This window comes from Mustela nigripes, chromosome 8 (genome assembly GCF_022355385.1).
Source record: "Mustela nigripes isolate SB6536 chromosome 8, MUSNIG.SB6536, whole genome shotgun sequence".
Classification (NCBI taxonomy): domain Eukaryota; kingdom Metazoa; phylum Chordata; class Mammalia; order Carnivora; family Mustelidae; genus Mustela; species Mustela nigripes.
Window position 1 is genome coordinate 8693662 of NC_081564.1, and position 27074 is coordinate 8720735.

At 51.4% G+C, this 27074-nt stretch overlaps 2 protein-coding genes across 8 annotated transcripts; one reads left to right on the forward strand and one right to left on the reverse strand.

Annotated features, from left to right (window-relative positions):
- Window positions 1-2895: 2895 nt before the first annotated feature.
- PHETA1 (PH domain containing endocytic trafficking adaptor 1) lies at window positions 2896-9933 on the reverse strand. 3 transcript variants are annotated; one of them, XM_059408416.1, is made up of 4 exons: window positions 9687-9933; window positions 8293-8375; window positions 7386-7514; window positions 2896-5572 (listed from the first exon to the last, which is right to left on the reverse strand). In XM_059408416.1, exon 4 carries the CDS (start codon window positions 5547-5549, stop codon window positions 4839-4841), a length of 711 nt encoding a protein of 236 aa, XP_059264399.1. In that variant the 5' UTR covers window positions 5550-5572; window positions 7386-7514; window positions 8293-8375; window positions 9687-9933; the 3' UTR covers window positions 2896-4838. The 3 variants fall into 3 exon arrangements, with proteins under 3 accessions (XP_059264399.1, XP_059264401.1, XP_059264400.1); XM_059408418.1 differs by having other exon boundaries at window positions 7386-7539; XM_059408417.1 differs by having other exon boundaries at window positions 9832-9921.
- On the forward strand, window positions 9706-25581 carry LOC132023154 (basic proline-rich protein-like). Of its 5 annotated transcripts, XR_009405877.1 has the most exons (6): window positions 10153-10258; window positions 21449-21636; window positions 22219-22370; window positions 22923-23015; window positions 24466-24532; window positions 25273-25581. XR_009405877.1 is itself a non-coding variant. In XM_059408419.1 (4 exons), exons 1-3 carry the CDS (start codon window positions 9706-9708, stop codon window positions 22296-22298), a joined length of 693 nt encoding a protein of 230 aa, XP_059264402.1. In that variant the 3' UTR covers window positions 22299-22370; window positions 22923-23126. The 5 variants fall into 5 exon arrangements, 2 of the variants coding, with proteins under 2 accessions (XP_059264402.1, XP_059264403.1); XR_009405876.1 differs by lacking the exons at window positions 22219-22370; window positions 22923-23015 and adding an exon at window positions 24659-24814; XR_009405878.1 differs by lacking the exons at window positions 22219-22370; window positions 22923-23015 and adding an exon at window positions 24659-24814 and having other exon boundaries at window positions 21577-21636.
- The last annotated feature ends 1493 nt before the right edge of the window (window positions 25582-27074 follow it).

A 27074-nucleotide genomic window follows, 5' to 3' on the forward strand; every position in this document is an offset into this window, starting at 1 on the left:
CCATGGCTACCCCGAGGTGACTAGGACATCACAGGTATCAGCAGATGGGAGGAAGAGCTGATTTTTTGTTGGCCCCACTGGGTGTGCCAGGCCCCAGATGCTGGTGCAACAGGAGAGCATGGGTGTGTGAAACAAACATCCGCTGGGTGTCTTGGCATCATCGGGAACGGCTGGGTTGAGAGCAATATGGATCCTCTTAGAGATGTGCGAACGGTTTCTTGGGAAGATCAGGAGAAGACCCTGTGAAATCCAGAGGCAGGAGGTTCAGCCAGGCTTTGGGGTACCAGATGGTCTCTCTCTCAGGCCCCCTCACACCTGAGTCTGTTCCTCCAAATTCAAAGTTCCCAGGACCCTGCCTGGCTCAGCCTGCGTCTGAGACCAACTGCTGCCTGGTGACCATAGTTGGGGAGAGAAGAATCACGTGAGCTCACGGGGCACGGGAGGCAGCGATTGGCATCTCAGTGCCAAGCCCTGGGTGGGTGCACACCAACAGCAGAGCTGATCCGCACCTTCTGGAAGGCCTGGGTGCACTGCCCTGGATCTCGGCCCCACAACCGGAGAAACAACAACAACAGTTCCCCCGAACAATGAAGGGAGTGCAGTGGCACTCAGCCTGCAAGTGCTTCCCAAACCCCTCCTGGTAAGAACAGCCATGGCTGTGGCCCCAAAAGTGTGATCAGACCAAGCCAGCTCTGACCCCTCTGTCAGGAGCAGGCAACCGTCTTGAAACCCTAAGTGAAAAAACAGTTCATGGGACCCACCTTTTTAAAAGTCTTCATCAGGAAATGCAAATTTGGAGTTGGGCTTAATTAAGGAGTTTATCATTTTTCTACTCTTGAAGAGTTTCATTTTAGATGCCACGAATTCAGAAATTGGGACAAGTAGTAGGAACTTTTCAATAACCAAGTTTAAGGTGTCTGGGGATGGGTGGGGAGGAGTGGGCAGTTGGGACAAAACAGCTCCTCTTAGAACGTGTAAGTACAGTGCTATTCTTTCAGTATTTGTTTGCTCCGAAGAGGAGATGGATGTCCCAGCAAATACCACCCAGCACTAACCTTCTCCCCACTGAGCTGAGAACAGCCCTACACTTAGTCACCTAGAGCCATGCTCCTTAGAGGGAACAGCTACAGTCATTCAAACTTACCTGTTAGGAAGCCTCTGGCTGAAAAAAAAAAAAAGTCCACTCAAACCTTTAAACAAGAACATTTAACACCTCAAATTACTAGATGTCCAGGAGTAGGGCAGGCTTCTTGTCCATTGATTTGTCAGTTCAAGGATATCTTCAAATATGTACAACGCAGCAGGGCAGATTTTCCTTAGCGTGGCCTACTCATGATCACAAGATGGCTGCCACAGCTCCACATCAGATGTAACCTATCCCCAGAGAGCAATGAAGAGCTCTTCATTGTATCTCTTTTTAGAAGCCAAAAGACCCTTCTACTCACATCTCATTGGCTGAAATTCAGTCACACAGCCATTCTTTAGCAGCTAAAGCCTAGCTGATCCCTGAAAGTCAAGAGGGAGCAGCACAATTAACCATTTAGGGTAGATGGATGTGGGCAGCCAGCCCATAGCTTTTGGCCTGGTTGCCGTCCTTGAGGTTCTCACCCCTACCCCAAGTGGCTTCTCAGAATATCCTTCTGAATATATACAATATCCCCCAAAAGACTGTTTGGTGAGGACAATTTCCTCTACTTTGTCCTGCTTCGGAGATGTTTTACTCACCCTTAGACACATGCCCCAAACATCCCCCCTCGGTCTGGCAGAAACACTGACATACTAGCAGGTAGATGTCCAACGCTCTGGTATGGACCGACTTGTCTCCCCTTCCCCTTTCAGCGGGTTGCAAGAAAACATTCCAGCCCTCAAAAGCCTGGCACGTGAGGACACCCTTGTGACCCTCCCTCTTGGGGCTGTCTCTCTCCTGCGACTTCCCCCATCCTACAGCCCAGGCCCTGCAGAGACTGTGGTCACAAACACCACAGGGAGCGCCCTGACTCAGCCTGTGTGGGGAACCACTTCCCTGGCTCCCATGTCAGCTGTGGTCCCGGGAGAGGTGGGAGTAATTACTCAGCACATCCTCGGTGCTCAGGGTGGCATGATTCCCTGACCCTGATCATTTTCATTTCTTATTCACGAACTTATTCAGAGGACGGAGGATGGTAGGTTGCTCATCCTAAGCCACATTTTCCTGAGTGTGCACGGTTTTTCCAGGCTGGCAAGGGAGACACGTGACTCAAGTTCTGAAACCACATTAGGACCACCTTGGGCCAGCCCCTTCCCATCTGTGAATCCCCCAGCAGCCCAGCAAACAAGCTCGAGGAGTCTTGTTTGAGCACCACCACCATCCACCCTGTGCTCACAGAAGACATCACTCATCACAGGCTCTTTCTCTCTGATCCAGCATTGATGTCAGAAATCTCTTCCAGGGCCCTAGGCAGCCACCACGAACTGATTTGTGAGAAGAGGCAGGTTTTGACTCTTCCATCGGCCATCCATGACGTCCTTCCCAACTGTCAAGCCCTAGGCCACAGTTAACTTTTAAGTCTTCACCTTTCCCCCTCCTTCCTCTCCCCTCTGAAAAGGAACTTTGCAACTCCACCCCCCCTCCCCCACCATATTCCTCTGGAAGGCTCTGCCCTTCTTCCACAAGATTCTAGGTGTTTATGTCCCTACTCTGACACTTTTACAGCTGTGTGAACTTAGCAGCTTTCTCAACTCAAGTCTCAGTTCCCTCATCTGTAAAACGGAGCTGTTATCTGCTGTAAGATGTTGAGAATGTGCCCGGCAGAACATCAGCCATGGGCACTCGCATCTGCAAGTCATTTCTCCTGTAAGTCATTTCTCCTGTAGGGTCTGCTCTGCAATGAAGGATTTTGATGGGGAAAAATGAGACAATCAGCCATTTTTTTGACCAGTTTTTTTTTTTTTTTTATTTTAGCCTTTACATGCCCCTCCCAGGCTGCCAGATATCTCTGTCCCCACCCAACTCCAGAGGCAGCCTGACCCCATCTTGTGCTTTTTTGTGGGGGTGGGGTGATAAAGGGGAGCAATGGTAGGCACTGTACCTTTACAGAGCTTGTAAACCTGTACCAGGATGGGGGCTGACACCTGACCCCACCAGCTGGGTCTGGCCAGTACCTGGGCTCTGGGCAGATCTTAACATCCCTGGAGACCCAGAGCCTATAGACAACAGCAGCCATCCCTACCCCCTCCACTGGGGACTTGGAAAGGAGGGGCATGGGAAGCGTAGGAACACCCCAGAGGCACCTGTCAACGGAACAGGACGTGTAGAGACTGGGAAGAAGGTAGAAAACCAGGTGAGATTCTTGAGGTGATGGTCTCCAGCCCAGGCTCCTGATCCTGATCCCTGGGAGCCGTGCCAACTGCCCGCCGCCGACCCTCAGCCAGCCCAGAGCTGGGGCACCTCACCCCCTCCCACGAGCGAACAAGAAACAAAAGCAGTGAAAACACCAGGCTCTGTTGCTGGGGGGAAAACACCCTAAAGTATTATAAATTAAAACTGAAGCCCCAGTCAACTGAGCCAGCAGTGAGCTGGTGACTGCAGACACAGACACCCCCCCCATTCTTCCCCAAGCCCCAGGGTCTTCAAAGACAGCAGGAAGGGGCCTCAGGACCAAGCCCCACTGTCACCAAGAGGGATCCTCTGGGGAAATACAGGTTGGGTCATATGTGTCCTCAGGTGGTCCCCAGTGTGGGGCACTGAGGACTGTAAACAAAACCCAGCTTGAGGGCCAGGGGTGTCCCAGCCCCCCAAGATTCTCCCTGGAAGAAGAATGGCCACTGTGGTGAGTACGTAAAACAGCAGTCAGCCTCGAGGCAAAGCAAGACCTGGTCTCCCCATCAGAATATTGGGGGTGGAGGTGGGCGGGGACTGTGGAGTGAGGGGCTTTCAGAAGCTAAACACAGCGTGGCAGCTGTTTCTTTGCAGGACCAGATCAGCACCCAGGCCCTTTCTGGGTGGTGAGTCAGCTCCTGGCCACCCATCCCTGGGGAACCCGGCTAGAAAGTCAGCTCAGGCCACACCTGCCCAGCTCAGGGCTGGACAAGGTCAGGGGAGCTCCTGAGAGGGCCCAGCCCGGCTGGGGCAGAAAACCCACTTCTGAAGGAGACTGAAGTATGTGGTTAAGGAGTGTTGGGAAGGCATGTGAGAACCCCCACAGGGACACACGCATGGCCCAAACCAGAGGGCCGCTGCTGTGCTAGCAGTACCTTCTCAAGGCCTGGCTGAGTCCCAGGGCAAAGTCCTGCCTCGGGAGCAGGCCATCTCAGCGCACCGGTCGCGCATGAAAACCCGTGCCTGCGCAGCCTTCTGCACCTGCCTGGGGAGTCAGGAAGGCGGCCTGGAGCCAGGCCCTGGAGCAAAAGGTCAGACCCAGGTGTGGTGCCGCCAGGCCAAGGCTTCTCTCTGTCCATGTCCAGGGCCAGTCCCAGCGGCCAGGACCAGGGCTGAGTTGGCATTGCCTTTCAGGCCCCAGATCCTCACGTGGTCCCAGTCACCCCAGTGGGGGCCTATTAACAGCAACAGGCCTTTGCTGGGTGACTCCGGCCGGCTTGGGGCCAGAGTTCCCTGGATACCAGGACTCCAGCTTCTTGAGGCTCAGCGAGGCCCCGGAGGCTCCCTAGAGGAAGGCACAGGGCTCCCTTTGAGTCCCACAGTCCTAAAGCACCCCTCGAAGCCGGGTCCCGGAAAGCAGGCCACCCTGACTTCCCTCAGGAACCCCCCTCCACCCTGGTCTCCCAGGGCAGGGCCTGTCAGAACTGAGGCCTGGGGCTGGGGTCCAGCTGGAACCAGCTCCCCCACCCCAGGGGTGACGTCAGGGTTGGGCCCGGCTCCTGAGCCACTGGCTTCTCAGCGCCCTGACCTCCTGCCCGTACAGCTCGTGCAGCCGGGCGAAGGAGCCTGCGCAGAGGGGCCCGTTGGGCGCCGAGGCCCGCCGCCGGGGAGGGAGGGGCGGTGGCGCGGGGCCGGGCCGGGAGCCCGCAGCCGAGGCGCCCGCGGAGCTGGGGGCGGGGTTGGGGGCGGGGTTGGGGGCGGGGCTGGCGGCCGGGGGCTCCGCGCTCCACACGGCGCAGCCGTTCTCCTTGGGCGGGAGCGTGCGCGGCCGGCGCGGCGGCGGCGGACAGTCCCCCGCCCGCATGGCGGCCAGCTGCTGCTCCAGCTCGCGCACCACGAGCCGCAGGTAGTCGAAGCTGGCCCGCGACAGCGCCTTCACCCAGCCCTCCATGGCGGCCTGGCTCTCGGCGGCCAGCACGTAGGTGCGCGCCCGGGCCCCGGCGAAGCGCACAGCGAAGGCGAACTCCTCGGCGGCCTCCACCAGCTCCACCGTGCAGCCCTCCAGGATGATGACGCCCACCGGCTCGCGGCTGGCCGGGTCCTCGAAGTAGAAGAGCATGTTGCCGCGCAGCACGAACCAGCGGCGGTGGTAGGCCGCATGCCGGCCGCCCTTCTTGTACAGGAAGCCCGCGTTGTCCACCGGCGCGTCGCATGTGGCGTAGAAGGCCAGGCTGCGCTCGTTCAGCTTCATGGCGGCCACGCAGGGGCCTGTCCCTGCTCCCCAGGACAGCCCACCGTGACTGCCACGGCCACCAGGTCCCTCCCCGCACCGCGCCTCGCTGTGACCTTACTGCCACCCTTGGCCACCCGCGGCCCTCAACGCCTCCCCACCCCCGCACAGCTGAGGAAACTGAGGCTCCTGGAGCAGAAGCGGCCTGGCCACGCTCACGCAGCTCTTCAGGATCAGAGCCAGGGCCCAAATGCAGGGCTAACTAGCCCCCGAAGTCTCCCCAAGGTAAGGTGGAGCGTAATTCCCGCAGGCCAAGCATTTTGTATGTATTAACTCATTTCATCTCGCAGCAAACCCCCGCACCACCCCTATTTGACAAAGACAGAGAGCTAGTTACAAAGCAGGTTGGGCGGAACTGAAATTCAAACCCAGGCCTCATCTCAGGCCCGGAGGTTTTCAGCTCCCCAGAAACCAGGCCGGCTGTCTCTTTGTGGTCCCTTCCAGGTCCCAGCACCGCTTTTACAACTGGCTTTGATTTGCCTATCCCTGGAATGGGGATATGAACAGAACTTATTTTGGAAGGCTGTAGGGCCTTCATTCATCAAACTTCACTCATCAGATTTGTTAAGGACCTTCTATGTGCCAAGGACTGTTCCAGGCACGAGGAGTACAGCCATAAACGAGAGAGGGCCACTGCCCTGGTGGCATTGACGTGCTAGTGGCAGGGGAAGAGGGCAGACCATTAACAAACAGGTAAAGGTACGTCTGCCAGGTGGTCTTCAGTGCTATAGAAAATAAAAAAAAGGGAAGGGGCCAAGGGTGTTAGGGACCAAAGGAATGTTTGACTTTCGTGGGAGTCAGGAAAGGCTATACTGGGAAGGTAACATCTGAGCAAAGACTTGAAGAGGTGAGGGAAGGAGCCCCAGAGACATACCAAGCAGAGGGAAGAGCAAGTGCAAAGGCCCTGAGGTAGGAACCTGCTACTATGCTGGAGAAACAGCCAGGAGGCTGGTGAGGCCAGAGCCGAGGGGGAAGGGAAGAGGCAGAAAACACTGTTATGAAGTGACCCAGATAAAAGGCCCAGGGCTTGGCCCTCACTTATAGGAAAGGGATGCAGAGCGCACCTAATATCCCCTTAAAGCAGAGGACTCCAACTCTATACATTTGGCCAGTGATTTTTATCCACTTTCCCCCAAAGAGTACATGATGGGGGCAACACTGGCCAGACGGGATTAACTGGGAGGTGGAACCTGGGCCCCCAACATACCCATACCTTCCCTTGGAGTATTTCATGGACAGTTTGTTTGGGATTCACAGCCCCACTCTGCACAGGACAGTAGCTGTATTTTTCAAGAGGCAAAGCATGTAAAATCCCTGGATTGCAGAAGGTACTCAATTAACATTTATTCCCCAGCCTGGGTGGTGCCTTACTCAGGGGCTGGAGGAATGAGGTACGGCTGGTGACTCTCTTGGGAGCATCTGCCAAGCCAGGCAACCTGACCCAGAGCAGCAGAACGACTGCTCCCAACTGAATCGACATCATCTAACTTGCCTGAGCAGTCAGGGAAGGCTTCCTGGAAGAGACAACACGAGCTGTGATTTAGTAGCGATCAGCCTGTCTTGACCTAGCAGTGGGACCAAGGTCAGACAGAGGCCCGGAAGGCTCAGGGCATGTAATCCCTGCTCTGCCTACCTGAGCTGAGTGACTGTAGACACAGGCTGCCCTGCTCTAAGCCTCAGTTCCTCTCTGCAAAACAGGACTCATGCGTCCTTCCTCACACCCCAACAACTCCATGCAGACCCTGGCTCCATTTCACACAAGAACCACCCACCCTACTTGCCCCATCGCCTTCCTACCTCTCAGGCCAGCGCCTGCCTCCCTGCCCTCTGCCCGGTCTGGTGCTGGCTTGCTCTTCTCTGGGTTCAAATGTCAGCTCTGTAGTGTTCGGGCAACCTTTAAGCTTCTCTGGGCCTCCTTTTCCACATCTGTAAGATGGGATCATGACGGCACCTACATCAGGGTGTTGCGATGTGACAGTGACTCTGTAGAAGGTGCCGAGCCTGGTGCTGGACACACAGTACACCCTCAGCAGTGGTAGTGTTGATACTCTTCTCGGCCTCACCAAATGCTCCCCTCAGCATTCTGCCCCGCCCCCTCACCCCCACTGTGCACTGATCAAGCCCAGGTGATGCCCCCCCCCATCTCAACCTCTTCCAAATCACTGGTCTAATATCTCTGCCCTTGACCCCTTCCCTGTCCTCCATCCCTATCCTCACTTACCTCACAGCTGCCGCAGCTTCCTGGTTGTCTCCCTGCCTCCACCCTTGCCCCTTCCCTATCCTCTTCAGGGTAAGAGCCAAACTCCCTCCTTGGCCCCTCCCCGGGCCCCACTACAATCCATTCCCCACCGAGGGATCCTGTTAAGAAAAGTCCAACCACGCCCCTCCTCTACTCTAAACACTCCCATGACTCCCTGCTTGTCCCAGTATTAAATTCAGTCCTACCCGTGGCTTCCAAATGCCTTCCCCTCCCTCTCTCCCCCTTGCTCCTTCAGCTCCAGCCACCCGAGGCTCCTTGCTGTTCCCCAGACACACCAGCCTTTGCCCTGGCTGTTCCCTCTGCCTGGAATAGCCCTCTGTTTTCACATGGCTGACTTCTCTTCCTTCAGTGTCAGCATGACCATCAGGGAAGCAGTCCCTGAGCACCCGGTACGCAAGAGACACACACCCCCAGTCACTCCCCTGCACCCCAACCTGAAATTACCTGAGTCATCTCTGCCTGCTCTGGGAGGGCAGGGGTTTCCTGCCTGAATTCCAGCGCCTGGCATGTAGTTGATGGTCAGATACCTGTGGAATGAATCAGACAATTATCTTCTGAAATCTCTCTACATCCCAATCCACATTCATAGATGTGGAGAATGGAGACAGAGAGGTTAAGTAACTTGTCCAAAGGCACAGTGCTGTGCCCAGAGTCACATGCTCCAGGCAACCAGCACAAAGGGGCTGATCCTGAGATGTCCCCACCCCATTAAGACCCAAGGAAGAGCAGTTTCCCTCATGGCTCAGCAGCTGTCCCCCTGCTGCTGCCCAAATGGGGCCAGCCTGGCCCACGATCTCGGCCCAGCACAGAACCCCACTCTGCCCATGACTCTTGCCTCCTCCAGCCCAGGAAAAAAAAAAAAAAAAAAAAGAGGGCAGGAAACAGAAGGCATGCAACCTCCAGCTCCTGGGAGGGCCTGGTCACTCACTTATCTCCTCACTCTCATGCTGTTTTCCAAGTTCAGAGTCCACTCAGGGTACTACTGTTGATTCAACAGCCTTTGGCCAAGCAGGAAGCTAGAGGGAGCCTGGCCTCTCTCTGGTCCCAGGGCCAAGTTCTCTCCTCCATCTAAAACATTTCATTTCACCTTTCCTAACCTGTTTCCCATCTGCCAAACTCGCTGCAGAGTGGTTGCATGGACTAGAAAGAGGAAAACCCACTGGCAAACTCTGGGAAAGGAATCAAAAGCACTGCCGCTGGGCATCAGGGTCAGCCTCATCATAAAGTGAGAATATTAATCTCTATCCCTTTGGGAAGGATTGAATAAATCCCAAGAAGTCATTCGGCAAAATGTTTACCAGGCAGTGAGCACTCTGCCAAGAAGCTGTCCAAAAGGCAAATTAGTTAGTTCAAGGTCTCCAGGGACACAGCTGGCCCAGAATCCAGGACTCTGGGGAAACTGAGGCATGACATTTGGCATTCAATTCAAGAAGCCAGACCGCAGGTGTTGAGATTGAATCCAGCTGCACAAGTGTCCCCAATCGTGGAAATGGGGGAGAGGGTGTGGCAGATACAGACAGAAAAACGTGCTGAGAACCCCGAAGAAGAGGGCCTCTCCAAGACCAAGGGCCACAGAGAGCCCAGGGCCCCAGCCCAGGCCCGAAGCAGCCCCACTGCCAGTTGCAGAGGCTGCTTCTCCAGGTCTGGCACTGCTCCTGGCTGCTCTCTGCTCCTTTCTTTGTGTCTGGTGTGCTCCTTAAAGGACAGCCAGAGCCCAGATGAGGTGGTTCACCGCCGAACGTGGGAACCAGAGCTCCACCACGACTGGAGGTCCCCTATGGGGCGGGGGTCGGCGGCCAAGCTCGGCCGGCAGCCGGGGTCCCCAGAGGGTAAATTACCAGTGGCGTGTTATCGCAGATGGGCAGCTCTCTCCAGCAGAGGTCTCCCAGACAGCCGGGGATCCCGAGGCCCACGGCGGCCCGAGCCCGGTCTCGTCCCCTCGCAGAGCCACCCGCAGGTCCCCCCTCGCCAGGCCGGCCTTACCTCGCCGTGCAGCCTAGGGAGGTGGCGGCAGCGGCGGGACGAGAGGCGCGGGGCCCCGGGGCGGCCCGGCCATGGCCCGGGACCCGCTGGGTGGCGGCGGCAGCGGTGGCGCTTTGTCTCCTGGGTGGCGGGGCTGGCGCAGCCGCGGGAGCGCGCCACTCGGGCGGAAGGAGGCGGGAGCAGCCGGACGGTCCACGACCCCCCGGGCGCGCCCCTTTAACCCTTCGCAACCCACCCACACCGGGACCGCCCCGCCTTCGTCCGGCCCCCGGATTGGCCTGCCCCGACTCGGCACGCCCCTGGGTTCGCCACGGCTCCGCAGGCCGGCTCCTGAAACCGCTCTTAAAGGGACCGCGCCTAATTCCCAACCCCCAGCGCCCTATCCCAGGAAAGAGGCCTAGGCCCGGGAGACCGCGCCCTTCTAGGGGTAAGGACCGACGGCGGATTTGCAGGGGAAAAATCATCTGGGGTCGTGGGCGAGACCAGGTCCTGCAGCCCTAGGCCTGGAGTCGGAGCTCTTCCCTGACTAGCGTCGCCAGATTTAGAAATTTTAGCTCCTAGCCAAATTTGAAAAACAACGCTGCTAAAAATTTGTAATTTATTAAAACAAAAAACAAAAAATCTGAATACAGCACATTTCGGGCGTTTTGACAAAGTCAGTCGAGAACTGTATTATATAAACAGGGTGCCTGGCAACCCTACCCCTTGTCCCAGTGAAGAGGGAAAGTCCTGGAGTTGGGCGGGCATGGGGTTCGGGTCCCCCAGAGCCGTTTGATTGCTGTGGGCCCTTGAGAAGTCAGTTCAGGTCTCTAAGTCTCTGATTCCTCGTCTGTAAAGACAGTGAATATAAAGTTCATGGCACACAGTAGGTGCTTTCAGCAAACAGGAACTGCTGTTCTTTTTATTCCACCCAAAATACCATTGTTCTACCTCCTGGACCTTTTTTAAATTTCTGGCTCTTGCTGCCACCCTCCAGGACTCAGTCATTGTCCGGTCCTGGCCTGAGGACAAGAGAGGACCAGGACAGACCAGGATCATGTATTCGTTCTACAGCCTCTTACTAAGCACCTACTATGTTTCAGGTGCTGTTCCTTAATCAGTCAACAACTGAGTTCTGGAAGTGATCTGTGCTAGGAAGACAGTCAGCCATGGTGAGGTAGAAAGAATGTGAGTGAAACTTCAGACAAGGTGCTCAGAGAAAGTCTCTCTAAGGAGTAGAGACCTGAATGAAGTGAGGGAGAGAGCCATGTAGATGTCCGGGAGAAAATTGTTCCAGGCAGAGGAAACAGCACATGCAAAGGTCCTGAGGTTGGACCATCCCAAGCATGTTTAGAGAACAGGGAACAGGCCCAGTGGGGCTGCAGCCAAGCAGGCCAGTGAAATAATCGTTGGAAATGAGGTCAGAGAGTATTGGTTGAACCAGGTGGCTTAGAGCCTTGTGGATCATAAGATTTTACTTTTACTCTGAGAAGAATGGGGAGCCATGGGAGGGTTTTGAGAACAGGAGAGAAACATGGTCTGTCTTGGTTCAACATGGTCCTGGCTAGTGTGAGGAGGATGAACTACAAGAAGAAGGGTAGAGGCAGGATACCAAGGAGGATCCTATTATATTAGTCTAAGCAAGTGATGGTTTGTCGCTTAGAGCAAAGCAAAAGCAGGGGTGGGTGGAGAAGAGCAGTTGAATTCTAGGGCTTACCTGATAGTGAAGCCAGCACTGGAGAAAGTAGGACCAAGACCCACAACATGGAGCGAGACAGATACCTAAATGCATCTGATAGTGACTGAACCCCTGAATCCACCTATACCGGATGCTGCCATAATTCTTCAGCCAGGAAAGCCTAGCCTGAATTTCCGCAACTGTAAACACTCACCAGATTAGGAAAATGCCAGGCACAAAGATTTCTGGGTCTTGATGTGGGGAAATTTTCCCAGAAGTCTGTGAACCTTGGTTCTTAGAGCCCCTCATGCTGCAGTTGGGGTTTTCCATGGGTGAAAGAGGCAGAAAGCAACCACCTGGCATCTTTTTTTAAAAAAATTCCTCAATGTTTATTGTAATTTTCATTGAGGTGAAATTCACGTAACAAAAAATTAATCATTTTATTTATTTAAAAATGTTTATTTTTTTTTCATAATATCTACACCCAACATGGGGCTTGAACTTACAACCCTGAGATCCAGAGTTGCATGCTCCACCAACTGAGCCAAGCCAGCCAGGTGACCTCAAAATAAACCATTTTAAAGTAAACATAATATATAGCATGGTGAGGGACACCTGGGTGGCTCAGTCTGTTAAGCATCTGCCTTTGGCTCAGGTCATGATCCCGAGGTCATGGGATTGAGTCCCACATTGTGCTCTTTGCTCAGCAGGGAGCCTGTTTCTCCCTTGCCTGCCACTCCTCCGCTTGTGCTCTTTCTTTCTCTGACAAATAAATAAAATCTTTAAATGCATGTGTGTGTGTGTGTGTGTGTGTGTGTGTGTGTACATACATATATAGCACGGTGACCAGTTGATAACACAGTTTGTATAATTTAAATTTGCTAAGAGAGTAGAGCTTAAATGTTCTCATCGAAAGAAGAAAAAAAAAGAAAGAAAGAAACGCTAGGGGCCCCTTCACACATGGAGCTCAGGTCATGATCCCAGGGTCCTGGGATTGAGCCCCACTCCCTGCTGAGCAGGGAGCCTGCTTCCTCCTCTCTCTCTCTCTCTCTGCCTGCCTCTTACCCTACTTGTGATCTCTGTTAAATAAATAAATAAAATCTTTAAAAAAAAAAAAGAAAGAAACGCTAAAACACATTGATGATGTGTTAACTAGGGAAGAGGAATCTTCACAATGTTTATATATATGTATCAAATCATCACAATGTACACTTTAAATGTCTTACTTTTAATTTGTCCATTATACCTCCATAAAGCTAAAAATAAAGAAAAGAAAAAAGGTAGAGCTTTGAGCTTTAAAAATAGTCACCAACGTGGGGTGCCTGGGTGGCTCAGTGGGTTAAAGCCTCTGCCTTCGGCTCAGGTCATGATCTCAGGGTCCTGGGATCGAGCCCTGCATCGGGCTCTCTGCTTGGCAGGGAGCCGGCTTCCTCCTCTCTCTCTCTCTGCTTCTCAGCCTACTTGTGATCTCTGTCTGTCAAATAAATAAATAAAATCTTAAAAAAAAAAAAAGTCATCAACACTGCGCCTAGGTGGCTCAGTTGGTTAAGGGTCGTACTGTTAGCTTCGGTTCAGGTCATGATCTCAGGGTCGTGGGATCGAGCCCCGCATCAGGCTGCCTGCTGAGTACGGAGTCCCCTTCACATTCTTTGTCTCTGCCTCCTGGCATGCATGCTTTCAATCTCTCTCTCTCTCTTGCTCATAAATAAATAAATAAATAAATACTTCTTTAAGAAAAGTCACCAGCACAAAAGAAAAGAAACAATTCAGTGACATTTCGTACATTCATGATGTTTAATCACCAACACTCTCTAGTTTCAGAATGTTCCTGTGACTCCAAAGGAAAACCCCACAACCTTTAGCAGTCACTGCCCTTTCTCTTCTCTCTCCAGCCCCTGGCAACACCCAGTCTACCTTTTTTTTTTTTTTCATGGAAGTGTACTTGACACACAATGCTACATTAGTTTCAGGTATACAATATAGTGATTCAACAATGTACTTACGCTCTGTTCACCGCAAGCGCAGCGGCCATCTGTCACCGTGCAACGCTATTACAGTATTGTTGATGGTCCTCCCTGTGCTGTCCTTTTCATGCCTGTGACTTCTCTTCCACAACCGGAAGCCTGTGTCTTCCACTCCCCTTCACCCCTTTTGCCCATCTCCACCTCCCTCCCCAAGGGCAACTCCCAGTTTGTTCACTGTATTGATGGGTCTGTTTCTGGTTGTTGTTGTTGTTGTTATTTGTTTGTTCATTTTTGTTTTTTAGATTCCACATGTAAGTGAAATTGTATGAAGATAGTCTTTGTCTGTCTGGCTTATTTCACATAGCACTATACCCTCTCGGTCGTCCATGTTGTTGCAAATGGCAAGATTTCAGTCTTTTTTGTGGCTGACTAATATTCCATTTTGTGTATCTACCCCACATCTTTATCCATTCATCTGTGGGTGGACACGGGCTGCTTCCATATCTTGGCTGTTATAAGTAATGCTGCATTAAACACAGGATTTCATATAGCTTTCCAAATTAGTGTTTTTATTTTCTTTGGATAAATACCCAGGAGTGGGATGACTGAACCATACTGTGTTACTATTTTTAATTTTCTGAGGCATCTCCACACTGTTTTCCGCAGTGGTTGCACCAACTTACATTTCCACCATCAGGAGAGTCCCTTTTCCTCCACGTCCTCAGCAACATATGTTATTTCTGGTTGTGGTTGTGGTTGTTTTAATTCTGGCTATTCCAATGGGAGTGAGGTGCTATCCCGTTGTGGTTTTAATTTTCATTTCCCTGAGGATGAGTGATGTGGAGCATCTCTTCATAGGTCTATTGGCCATCTGGATGTCTTCCTTGGGAACATGTCAATTTATATCTTCTGCTTATTTTCATTGGATTATTTGGTTTTGAGGTGTTAGGTCGCATGAGATCTTTATATATTTTGCATATTAACCCCTTATTGGATATATCATTTGGGAATATCTTCTCACATTCAGTAGGTTGCCTCTACTTTCTGTTGCTGTGGATTTATCGATGCTGGATATTTCATGTAAGTGGAATCATAGTATAGGGCCTTTTGTGCCTTACTTCTTTCACTTAGCATAGTGTTTTCAATGTCCATGAGCCTTACAGCATTTATCAGTACTTCCTTTCTTTGTGGCCAAGTCGTATCTCACCGTACGGGTATGCTACATTTTGTTTATTCTTTCATCTGTTGAGGATATTCTGTCATTCCAGCCTTTGGCGGCTATGAATGGCTGAGCAGCTTTGTGGCTGGGGACTGGGGAGGGCTGGAGAAGAGGCCGTGATTGAGACGGCCTGGAAAGGGGAATTTGAGAACCAGAACTGAGTTGTGGCTGCGGTTACCAGTCCTGATGATTTTACCTCCGAACCGTATCTGAGTCTGTCACTTCTCCATCCTCGCCACCACTTCCCCATCCCAGGCCACCATCAACTCTCAGCTCTCACCAGGACAGCTGCTATGGCCTCCTCTCCCGTCTCCCGGCTGCCCCTCCGACCCCGGCACCTGGTGCATCCATCTTCCTCTGAGGGAATCCTAGTAAAACTTAAGGCAAACCAAGGCACGGCACTGTCTTACTCAGAGCCTTTCCGTGGCTCTCCACTGCCTCAGAAGCACGTCCACCTCCACCCTGTGAGTGACAAGGTCCTACTTGTCCTACTGGTCCTCTGCCCACCCCTCCAGCTTCTCATGCTTCTCATGCCTGGTGTCCTATCCCCACTCCCTCAGCTTCAGCCACCTGGCTTCCTTCTGCTCCAGCAACGCACCGTGCTCAGGGCCTTTGCACATGTGGCCCATTTCCAGGCTCCCCCTTCAAGTCCTCACCCAGCCATCCCCTCTTCCCAGCCCCACCCCACTGAGTCCAGTGCCTTGGTTTCCTCCAAGTCATTCTTTGTTTCCTCCAGTCATTCTTTCCACCAGCATTTATCGAGATACAAGGTAAAAATAAGTACATGCCTGCTCATAGCAGCAATATTCCCAATAACCAAAAGTTGGAAGCAACCCAAGTGTCCAAGTGTCCATCAACGGATGAATGGATAAATAAAATACGGTGCATCCATTAAATGGAATATTACTCAGCCATAATTAAGGAATATAGTTCTGGGGTTCCTGGCTGACTCAGTTGGTAGGTCGCCTGACCCTTGATCTTGGGGTTGTAAGTTCGAGCCCCAGGTTGGGTATAGAGATTACTTAAAAATTAAATGTCTAGGGGGCACCTGGTGGTACTGTTGGTTAAGTGTCCGACTCTTAGTTTCTGCTGAGGTTGTGATTTCAGGGTTGTGAGATTGGGCCCTGCATAGAGCTCTTCTTAGCGCTGAGCAGAGAGTCTGCTGGGACTCTCTCTCTCCCTCTTCTTCTGCCCCTCCCCGGCAAAAAACTTTAAAAAATAAATAAATAAGAGGGGTGCCTGGGTGGCTCAGTGGGTTAAGCCGCTGCCTTCGGCTCAGGTCATGATCTCAGGGTCCTGGATCAAGCCCTGCATTGGGCTCTCTGCTCAGCAGGGAGCCTGCTTCTGCCTCTCTCTCTCTCTGCCTGCTGCTCTGCCTACTTGTGATCTCCGTCTGTCAAATAAATAAATAAAATCTTAAGAGTCTCACACTGTACAGACTAAACCAGCCAGGTGCCCCCTTCAATACAATGTTTAAAAAAAAGAAAGAAAAAAAGACAAGTGCTCCTCCCCTCTCTTATTAGAGGGGGGTGAAAAGGAAGCAACATTCACACAGCACAGTAGATGAAGTTAGGAGTCAAGGAGAGAAATAAAGCAGGGGAAGAACATAAGAAGTGTGAGTGATAATGAGCTTGCCCTCCTGGGTCGCTAGGAGGGGCCAGGAAGACCTCCCAGAGAAGGCACTTTTCAGGAAAGGCCTGAAGGAAATAAGGACACAAACCATGCGGCTATCGAGAGGGAAAAGCATTCTTGGCAGAGGGAACAGCAAATGCAAAGCCTCAGAGGCAAGAAACATAGTAAGGAGGCCAGTGTGGCTGGAGAAGAAAGAGCAAGAAGAGAGCGGAGAGGAGATGACGAGCCCCGGGGGCTTTTCTCAGAAGGCGAGATGAGGAGGAACTCACCAGGAGGCCAGAGGGCACATGCGATGGAAGGGGGGGGGGGGCAGAAAAAAACGCAGGAGAAACCAACTGTAGGCCGTGTACTTGGGGCTGAGGACTCTGTGCCGAACCTGTCACTACCCCAGCCCCCGTTAGATGGTAGGTCCACGAGGGCAGGGAGTTTGCTTTTCTCGCACCTGCGTCCCCACGCCTGGCACAGCTTTGGGCACATAGTCGGGGCTGGGTGACTGGCCCATGACTCAGGGCCTGAGCCAGTCCTCCTGGGAAGGTGCCCACAGGACCTGCCATCTCACTTCCAGTTCTCACCGCCCCCGCGCCTTGTCTTAGCCACGAGCAGGGGAAGACCCGCTCCAAGCTGGCGTCTGAGGCAGAGTTTCCTTCCACAGCGGCCACCCCACCCCAGCAGTGGGCAGGACCTGCCAACCCCAAGAAGGAACTGAAATTGTCCTCCACCACAACTCGCGGGCCTGGCACACGGCAGGCTGGGAGGCACATGGGGCAAGGGGAGTGACCGGAAGGGCCAGAGTCCCTGACTTCAAGGGCCCCTCCTCTGGTGTCCGCGCCAGCGGCCTGAAGCCGCGTCCTGGGTATGAGCGAAATTTTGCTGAAAGCACAGAGACCTGGAAGGTCTTGCCAGCTCATTCCATAGCACTGCCAGCTCCTCTCCTTGTCCCCTCCAGCCCTTCCGGGGCCTCTCCCCACTCCTTAAAGCCTCGCCTTGCCACTGACCCCCGAATTACTGAATTCTTTCTCCCAAGGACTTAAGCCTCCTCCCAGTGTCTCCAGCTCCTTAGCTAGTTAGTTAAAAGGACGCTCCACTGGCACACTCGTGATCCTGAGATCTGGTCACCTGCTCTGCCGACTGAGCCAGCCAGGCAGCCCCCTGCAAGGTGTACTGCTGATCTGCCAAGCTCTTTCTCCCCAGTCCCTCACATAGAATCTGCAAGGCTCAGAGAAGGTGAGTAACACGCCTGTGGTCACACAGGAAGGGGCAGAGCTGGCATTACTACCCAGACCTGTTGGATATCACAGCCTAACCATGCAGCTGGCTCCACCTCAAGTCCAAAGAAACGCTATTCCCCTTATTCCGACCCTGCACTAGCAAAACCTGCAAATCACTAATCCCTTCCCTTGACACAAGCCACTCCCATTCCCAGAACAACAGAATGGCTGCCTTTAGTCTGTATATGAAGTGTGATTTGTTTTTCTTCCTCCTAGGCTAGATTGGCCTGGTTCCTGAGCTGCACCTTAATTTTGCCAACAAAATTAATGGGCTTAATGTGTATAAGTGAGTTCCGATCCCCACTCTTCCATTTTCAAGCTGTGTGACCTCCAGCTGGAGGTCACTTAACCTCTCTGTGCCTTGGTTTCCTCATCTGTAAAACAGAAGAAATAACAGCATCATGTCATCCCGTTCCTACCCTCACCCCCCATGTCTCATAAGGTGTTAGGAGGGGGTTCAGGAAAAATGGCTCATGTTCACTGAGCTGTGCTGTGTGTTTTACTTGTCAGGACAACGCTGAGAAGTAGGAGTGATTTTTCCATCCTCATTTTACAGATAAACAAACCAAGATGAAATGGCCTGGACTCATGCAGCGAGCAAAATGAGTTCAAATCCAGGCAGTCCCACTTTGAGTCTAAATCTTGCTGCCCCATCTGGTTAAGAATAAAAAGCCCTAAGGCGCCTGGGTGGCTCAGTGGGTTAAAGCCTCTGCCTTCGGTTCAGGTCATGATCCCAGTGTCCTGGGATCAAGCCCCGCATTGGGCTCTCTGCTCAGCAGGGAGCCTGCTTCTGCCTCTCTCTCTGCCTGCTCCTCTGCCTACTTGTGATCTTTGTCTGTCAAATAAATAAATAAGTCTTAAAAAATAAAAAAAAATTTAAAAATTAAGGAAATTTAAAAATAAAATAAAATTTTAAATAAAATAAAATAAATAAAAAGCCAGCAGAACAGGGTTGGCAGGTAGTAAATCCTCCGTAACTGTGGGGTGTTACCACCTTTTGTTCACAAGTTTTGTTGGCAGTTCACACCTTTGAGAAATAGAAAACATAAAAAAAACCAGGGGCATCTGGGTGGCTCAGTCAGTTAAGCGTCTGCCTTCGGCTCAGGTCATGATCCAAGAGTCCTGGGATCGAGCCCCACGTCCTGCCCAGTGGGGAGCCTGCTTCTCCCTCTGCCTCTGCTGCTCCCCCTGCTTGTGCTCTCTCTCAAGTAAATAAAATCTTTGAAACTAAAAGTAAATAATAAGTAACAGATTTTTTAAAAATTAACAAGAACTTAAAAGCTGTGATGCCAGACCTGGGTTTGAATCCTGGCTTGGAATCTGAGTAGCTACGTGACTTAAGGGAAGTCACCTTCCCTTCTCTGGGCTTCAGTTTCCTCACCTGGAAAACAGAGATAAGGGTTGTTGGAAGAATTCAATGAACTTTGAGGTCCTTGCCAACTTGTTACTGTCCATTTATTTAAGAGGTCACTTACCAATGATCTGTTTCCGAGCACGAGAACAGACTGCGGTGTCTGTAGGGTCCACCTTTGGATCCCCAGTGTCCGGCACATAGTAGGGGCTCAGAAGATCTCAGCCTGATGAGGGGAGTATTTTCCTGCCCCCCATGGCATCCCAGCTTCTCTCAGCCTGCCCGGCACCTGCTACTCCTTACTCCCAACCCCAAGACCATGTCCTCATCTCCTATTTCAGCCATGAGAAACCCATAAGGGACCTTCTATGGGGGATGGTTCCTGGGAGGCACCACTGTTGTTCTTGGGTGGGAGTCTCTCCGTTGCTAAGTGACCAAAAGCCTGCCCACAAACAGGGCTTCAGCCAATGAGAGCCAACCAACTGACACACCTGGTTGAGAAGTCTAAGAGTAACAGCGTTTCAGGTATGGCTGGATCTAGCTGAGTACATCAGTAGTTCTCAGTGTCTCCATCTCCAAGTTTTGCTTTGCTCTGAGTGTATTCATTCTGAGACACAGTGGCCCTCCAGAAGCTCCAAGCTTATGTCTTCCCAGCTCTCAAATTTTCAAGTGGAATAGGACACTTTCTTGCTGTTCTGCCTGAGTCCGAAATTGATTCTCACAGGTCCCTGCACATCCTTGAACCAGTCATTGGAGCAGGGATGGGAAGGTCAGCCCCAGAGAACATCTTGATCTGAGGCTACCTAGAAAACCAGGTGCTGCTGCCATAGCAAGGGGAAGCCAGGCCACCCTGATGGCCACCAGTCATGGGCAATCACCCCAAAACAGAAGAGAGCCCAGCTTGGGGAAAATGGAAATGTGGGGCTCAGCTGCTCTCTGTGCATGCCCTCAGCTTCCTACTTCTGTTTCCAAGAGTATTGCTGAATATTTCCCTCTCTCCTCGCCTCCTCTCTGCTCCTTCTCTCCTTGGTCCCGTAGCTCCTGCTGCCTCAGAGAGGTGAAGTAACTTGCCCAAGGTCACACAGCCAGCACATGTGGCAGAGTCCGGAAGCGTCCCAGGCAGCTGACGGCAAAGTCCTGCTCTGGGCTCAGGACTAAGTCAAGGCCAAGGTGCTACCGTAGCTCAGCCCCAGACAGTGCACAGAGGACACTGCAGCCTCCTCACACCAGTCATCTCTGCCCTCAAATATGCACCTGCCCTGTGGCTCCATTTTCTCCCCAGAAAGGACCTGATTGCCTGGTGGCCATCCTTGAGCATAGAGCTGCTGCTGGACAACCTTCCCATGGTTGCTTTGGCTCACTTTGAAGCCATGCTCAGTCACCTAAAGGCTGGCCAGGGGCTCAGGTGGCCACTAGCATGGTCCCTGGGGTCTCAGAGCCACCCTGGGTGATCTGCAGGTGAGGAGTGACTGGCCAGGGGTAGGAGACCAGGCTCCAGCAGCCCATTTTGGGGTAAAGACCAGCCTGTGGGGGACTGGAGGAATAAGGGAGACACATCTCCAAACCTTAGTCCTCTACCTAACCCTTTTTTGGTCACATTTTTTTTTAATTGTGGTGAAATTCACATAATATAAAATTAATCCTTTTAAAGAGAACAATTCTGTGCCATTTACCACATTCACAATGTTGCACTACCCCCACAGCTTCCTAGTTCCAAAACCTTTTCATCCCCATAAAAGGAAACCCCATACTTAGAACCAGGAACTCCCCATCCTCAACCCCCCCTCCCCTGACCCAGAACAAACAGCGATCTGTGTTTTGTCTCTGTGGAATTACCCCTTCTGCATATTTCACGGAAATGGAATTATACACTATGGGACCTTCTGTACGGGGCTTCCTTTACTCAGCACATTGGGGTTTTTCTGTGTGTGGAAGGGGGTTTTGTTTTGTTTTCTTTTTGTTTTTTAATTCCATGTGAATTTGTCTTTTTTAAAGCTTATTTATTTAAGTGATCTCTATGTCCAACCCGGGGTTCGAACTCACAACCCCGAGATCAAAAGTCGCATGTTCCTCCAACCAAGCCAACCAGGCGCCCCTCACTCCGCATATTATTTGGAAGCCCATCCATGTTTTATCATATGGCAGTATTTCCTTTTTATGGTTGAGGATAGATCACATCTTGGTTGTCCATTCATCCACTGATGGACATCTGGGTTGTTTCTACCTTTTGCCTCTGTGAACACGGAATGGGCATTCAAATACAAGTGTCTGTTCGAGTACCTGTCACCAGTTCTTTGGGGCTGTATTGTAGCTAACATTCTGATGCATCTTGTAGTGTAGATAGGGAAGGGTCGCATTCTCAGGTGTTCGCAGTCCCCTACCCCTCAGTGTAAAGGGGGGGACCCGAGAACAGGTTTAGCTCATCATAAGCATCATTGATCAAGTGTCCTGTGCTACACAGATGTTTTCATTCAATCTTCACAAATACTCTGTGCAGTAGGTATTATTCTCATCCCCATTTTGCAGATGAGGAAACTGAGACTTAGATCAAGCCAGCATGAAGGTGACAGAATCAAGGCTCGCGTAACAACAGTGTGCTTTGGAGTCACCATCCACCAATAATCACTTAGCACCTACCTTTCGTTTGGTCTCAGCACAAGGTTTTGAAGCACCTGATGTGTGCCCGAATCCTGCTCCATCCCAGCTGTTCAAAGGTGAGCAAAAACATTGCCTCCCCCTCCAAGAGCTCAGAGTCTGGGGGGGGGGGGTATGCAGACAGATGCATGAGTAATTGCACCATAAGAGACAAGCCCGCTCTCCCTCAGAAGCTTGTGACAGAGGGAGCCAAAGGAGGCCAGAGGAGGCAATGTCCCTAGGGAACCGGAGTAGACTTTGAGCACAGATCATGTTTCAGGGGGTTTTGAAGGATGCATAAGAGTTTGACAAGCAGAGGAAAGGAAAAGGGAATGTCAGGCAGTGAGAATAGTGTGGGCAAAGGTCTGGAAGCGGGAAGCGGGGTCAGAAAGAAGTCTGGTGTGGCCATAGCACAGGGTGTTTGGTGGATATGTGGCAAGAGGAGGTCGCTGAAGATGAGACTGTGAAGGAGCCTGGCCTGTCAGGGTGAGGCTTTTATTCAGAAGGTAATAAGAACCTTGGAGGGTTTAGAGAGGGGGAGAGAGGTCGCACATAACCAAATTTGTGCTTTGGAAATTAACAATAACATTTATTGAGCACTTACCACTTGTAGCAGGGACTTTTACATGAATTAAGTTAATTTTCACTACAATCCTGCTCAGGACGCCGCTTCCCAGGCCGCCACCCCAAGGCTGCCACCAGAGGGCGCCAGAGCCGCGCGCAATTCGGCTGCCGCCGCTGACCCGCAGCCTGGGACGGCGGCAAAGCTCGCGCCAGGGAAGCTCGTGCGCGGCGCGCGGATCCAGGGGCAGGGGTAGGACTGCGGAAGTGGCAGGTTGTACGTCCTGTGGGGAGCCATTAGGGCCTTTAATTACCGGGATTGGAAGTGAATAATTATCTACTGGGCCTTAGGCCACTGAGTCACTTCCCCTCCGAAACCAGATTCTCTGGGGGAAGAGGAGACAACTCGTAGCTCCCCAAGGACGGGCTGGGGACCCTTGGGGTGGACGGCGGGCACCGTGCTCCTGTGAATCGGCTGGGCATTGACTTGGTGGGGGCTCTCTGCGGTGGCCCCGTGCTCAACGTGGCCCTCTGCCTGGGTTGTGCATGTGCAGCTCCTCTGAAATCTGGGTGGAGGCAGCCATACCCTCTCAGCTGTGCAGGGCCCAGCACGCTGGAGACCAGCTGGAGCCACAGCTGGGGCCGCCGATGATGGGGGTGGGGGTGGGGGAGCCCGGAACAGCGGCCCCTCCCTTGAAATCCTCGGGCCACCCAGGTCCTTGATGACCTCTGAAGGGCCTCTGGGGTCATTCTTCTAACATCTTGGACCTTGTGCCGCTCTCCTCTTTTTCTTCTGGGTCTCCAGTGGAATCACCCTTAAGGGTCTGTTCGTGGCACCCTGAACTCTTCCAGCCTCTACCCACATCACCCAGAACCAACGCTGCTTCTATATTTTTAGGTATTTGCTACAGCAGCTTCCACTTCTCAGTATGGACGTTCTATCTTAGGCCATTCAGAAACAACGGAAATGTATTCCTTACAACTCCGGAGTGGGAAGCCCTCGATCAAGGCCCTGGCAGATTCAGCGTCTTGTGAAAGCTCCCTTTCCAGCTCAGAGATTGTGGCTTCTGGCTGTAACCTCTCCTGGCAGAAACAGAGGGGGCTCTCTTTGGGGTCTCTTTTATAATCTTTTATATAGATTATGAAGTCTCTGATCTCATGGCCCATTTGCCTCCCAAAGACCTCACCTCTTAGCACCATCCCCTAGGAGGTTGGGATTTCAACATGAGTCTTTGGAGGATCTAAACATTCAGTCCATAGGGGGCAGACCAAGCGCTCAGGCCTCATCCTGTGACCCAGACTTTGTTTCCCATAGGGAAAGGATAGGTCTGCAGAAGCACATTTTATAGATGTGAACACCAAGGTCTCTGCTCACTAGCTGGGTGACCTCAGGCAACAGTCTTTACTGTCAAACCTCAGTGTCCTCATCTGTAGAATGGGTGTGAGACATGCCCACAAAGCTGATATCTCTGGCCACCATTCTTCGCAACTACTCCCTGAGGGACCTATGACTCACATCCAATTACACATTATAATCAACACTGTCGGACACGTACTGTTCATACAGAAGCGCTATCCAAACTCCCAGCCATCACTGTAAGTTTTCTCATCAAATTCTCCCGCACAGCCCAACCAAGCCAGCCCTGTGACGGTCTCCGTTTTACAGACAAAAAAATTGAGGTCTAGGGAGTCCAAGTGATCACCCAGCTAAGAGGATGCCGAACACAGAATTCTAAACCTGTCGGGGTGACCCCAGAGCCTTCATTCTTAACTGGGGTCCCCTCAGACAATGCTGTTCTTTGAAGTGGGGAGATTCTGATCGGGCCTAATGACTTTACTTTTCAATGACTCAGTTTCCTCATAATAAAATGGGGATAACGGGGCACCTGGGTGGCTCAGTGGGTTAAAGCCTCTGCCTTCGGCTCAGGTCATGATTCCAGGGTCCTGGGATCGAGCCCCACATCGGGCTGTCTGCTGAGTGGGGAGCCTGCTTCCTCTTCTCTCTCTACCTGCCTCTCTGCCTACTTGTGATCTCTGTCTGTCAAATAAATAAATAAAATCTTTTAAAAAATAAAATAAAATGGGGATAATAACAACAGTAAGAGTACCTAGCCCACGGCTGTCATGAGAACGAAATGAGTTAACTGATGGAAAATGTCCAGAGCCACGCTGTCGAGGACAGAGATCACTGACCACATGAGGCTATTTAAATTTTAATTCATTAACACTACAGAAAATTAAAATTTAGTTCCTCAGTGACCCTTGCCAGAGTTCAAATGCTCAATAGCCTCAGGTGGCTCGTGGTGACATTGTGGACAAGTGCAGACAGCTCCTCTCCATCATCACAGGAAGTTTCCTCTGCCAGCCCTGACGTGGAGCAATGCCCGACCAGACGCACGCAAGCCTCCGCAACTGGTAATCCTATTGTTATTAATCCTAGATCCTTAGCTCTTATGATTACACTATTATTCTATTACTGTTAGTCCTCTTTCTAGCCTATTGTTACTTTATTATTTTTTTAAATGTTTTTATTAATTTGAGAGAGTGCAAGTGAGAGCACCGGAAGGAGGGAGGGGAAGACGGAGAGGGAGAAGCAGATCGTCCGCTGAACAGGGAGCCCCACACGGAGCTTGATCTCAGGACCCCGGGGTCACGACCTGAGCCCAAGGCAGCCGCTTAACTGACTGAGCCACCCAGGTGCCCCTATTTATTATTTTAAATCCTGTAACTATTAAGGGCTATTATTAGTCCTGGGGCTGTTAACTATGATTATATTATTATTATTATATTACGTTTGTTATTATTATTATTATTTAAGTTTATTTTTTTAGTCATCCCTACACCCGGTGTGGGGTGGGGCTTGAATTCACGACCTCGGGGTCAGGAGTCACATGTTCTTTCCACTAAGCCAGCCAGACGCCCCATGTTACACTTATTATTAATCTTATTACTCTTCTACTTTAGTTTTTATTTATTATTATTAATCCCAGTACCGTTTGCTATTATGGTAACTATGAATCCTAGACCTGTTATTATATTTATTTTTGCTACTAATATCTTACTGTTATTTTATATTTACTATTAATTCTGTAATAACTAACAGTAACTTATTATTATTATTTTTTAAAGATTTTATTTATTTATTTATTTGACAGAGATCACAAGTAGGCGGAGAGGCAGGTAAAGAGAGAGGAGGAAGCAGGCTCCCCACTGAGCAGAGAGCCCGATGTGGGGCTCGATCCCAGGACCCTGGGATCATGACCTGAGCTGAAGGCAGAGGCTTTAACCCATTGAACCACCCAGGTGCCCCAGTAACTTATTATTTTTAACAAGATCTATTAACAGTTGTTACGTTATTATTCTATTGTTATTGATTCTTTTATTAATTCCATACTGGTTAACTTTTGTGTTGTTATCAGTACCAGTTGTTAATATCATGTTAATGGTATTAATAAGCATTTACTAATGTTGTCATCGGCTGCTGTTTCATTACTGTTATTAATCCTGAGAGTCTCCAGCCCCTCGTTGGCAGGCAATAGGCGTTCTCCCCGACGGTTTGAGAGCAAGGGCGGTGGCACCTGCTGGCTGAGGCTACCTCCCTTGCTTCAGGGCAATTCGGATAAACCTCCTTCTCACTCTGGGCCCCAGGGACCTATGAAGTGGGAGGAGCCACGGCAAGAAGAGGAAAATCGCAGTTCAGAGCGGGGGTGCTCTCAAATCTAGGGCAAGGCGACAGAAGAGGTGTTTGTTGTAAACCCGTTGCCTTTAGAAGGAAAAGCATGAACAGAGTGAGAAGTCTTTCGCGGAGAGAGCATTGAAACAACCAACTTGGACTCGAGGGGACGCCTGGCAAGAAGAAATTAAGCGAGAAGGGAAACCACTTTGGGCCTCAGAGAAATCTGGCACGAGAGAAGGCTTGCACTGTGATTAAAAAGGGGAAGAACCACAAGTCTCCATTTAAGTCAACAAAACTGCTGTCTGGGCAGTGAGAGGGAAAGTGCTTGTGGCTGGCAGCTTTCAGCAACCATTTGACAACTGCTGTGTACCTGCTGCTCTGTTGGCACCACCTGGCAGCTGTGTGACTGCAGGCAGGTAACTGCTCTCTCTAGGCCTCAGTCTCCCCAGATGCCATATAGAGATAATAATATGGAGTGATCGGTTTAGGCTTCCCTAATACCTCACCCCCCACCCCTTGTCCCACATCCTCAGATGCTGTGTGAATGTTACTGGCGCACCTTCTGATGGGTTGCCAACTCCAGACTTTGCAGCTCAAATCCAAACTCAACAGGTCCTTCAAAAATTCCCCGTGGCTCCCTATTGCTCTCAAGATAATTGCCAAACTTGACGCCAGGACCTTCAAGTTTCCATGTGACAGTCCTACCTTTCCAACTTCATCTCTTCCCATCTGTAAGCCTGGGTATCACACTACCTTCTGGACTTTCCTCAAATGCACCAAGCTTATTCCCACCTCAGGACCTTTGCACTCACTGTTCCTTTGGCCAGGAATGCCCTTCCCTCAGACTTTATCATGCCCAGATGCTTCTTGCTACAGGATGGGGAAAGTGTGGTCTCACCTCAAATGCTAGTTCCTCAGAGCGGTCCTCCCCAAGCCTCCAGTCTAAGACAGCCCCTTCCTACTGTCTATCTTTAACTGTTTTATCTTCCTCTCAATCCATTATCACATTTATTCAAGTACTTATGCTGTGCGTCCCCTCGCCAGAATGTCAGCTCCACAAGGGCAGCCTATTTGTCTGTCTTGTTCACGTCTGTGTCTCCAGCACCTACAACAGTGCCTGGCGCATTGAAGGCATTTAACAAGTATTTGTGGGAAAGCACATGTTCATTGCTAGAGGTCCTTCAAGGTTATGTGATTTCAAGGATTCTACAGCAGACCAGCCCTAATCCCCGTCTGGGTGGAGTCTGGAAATCCCCATCTTCTGGGGAACCCCTTTCTGCA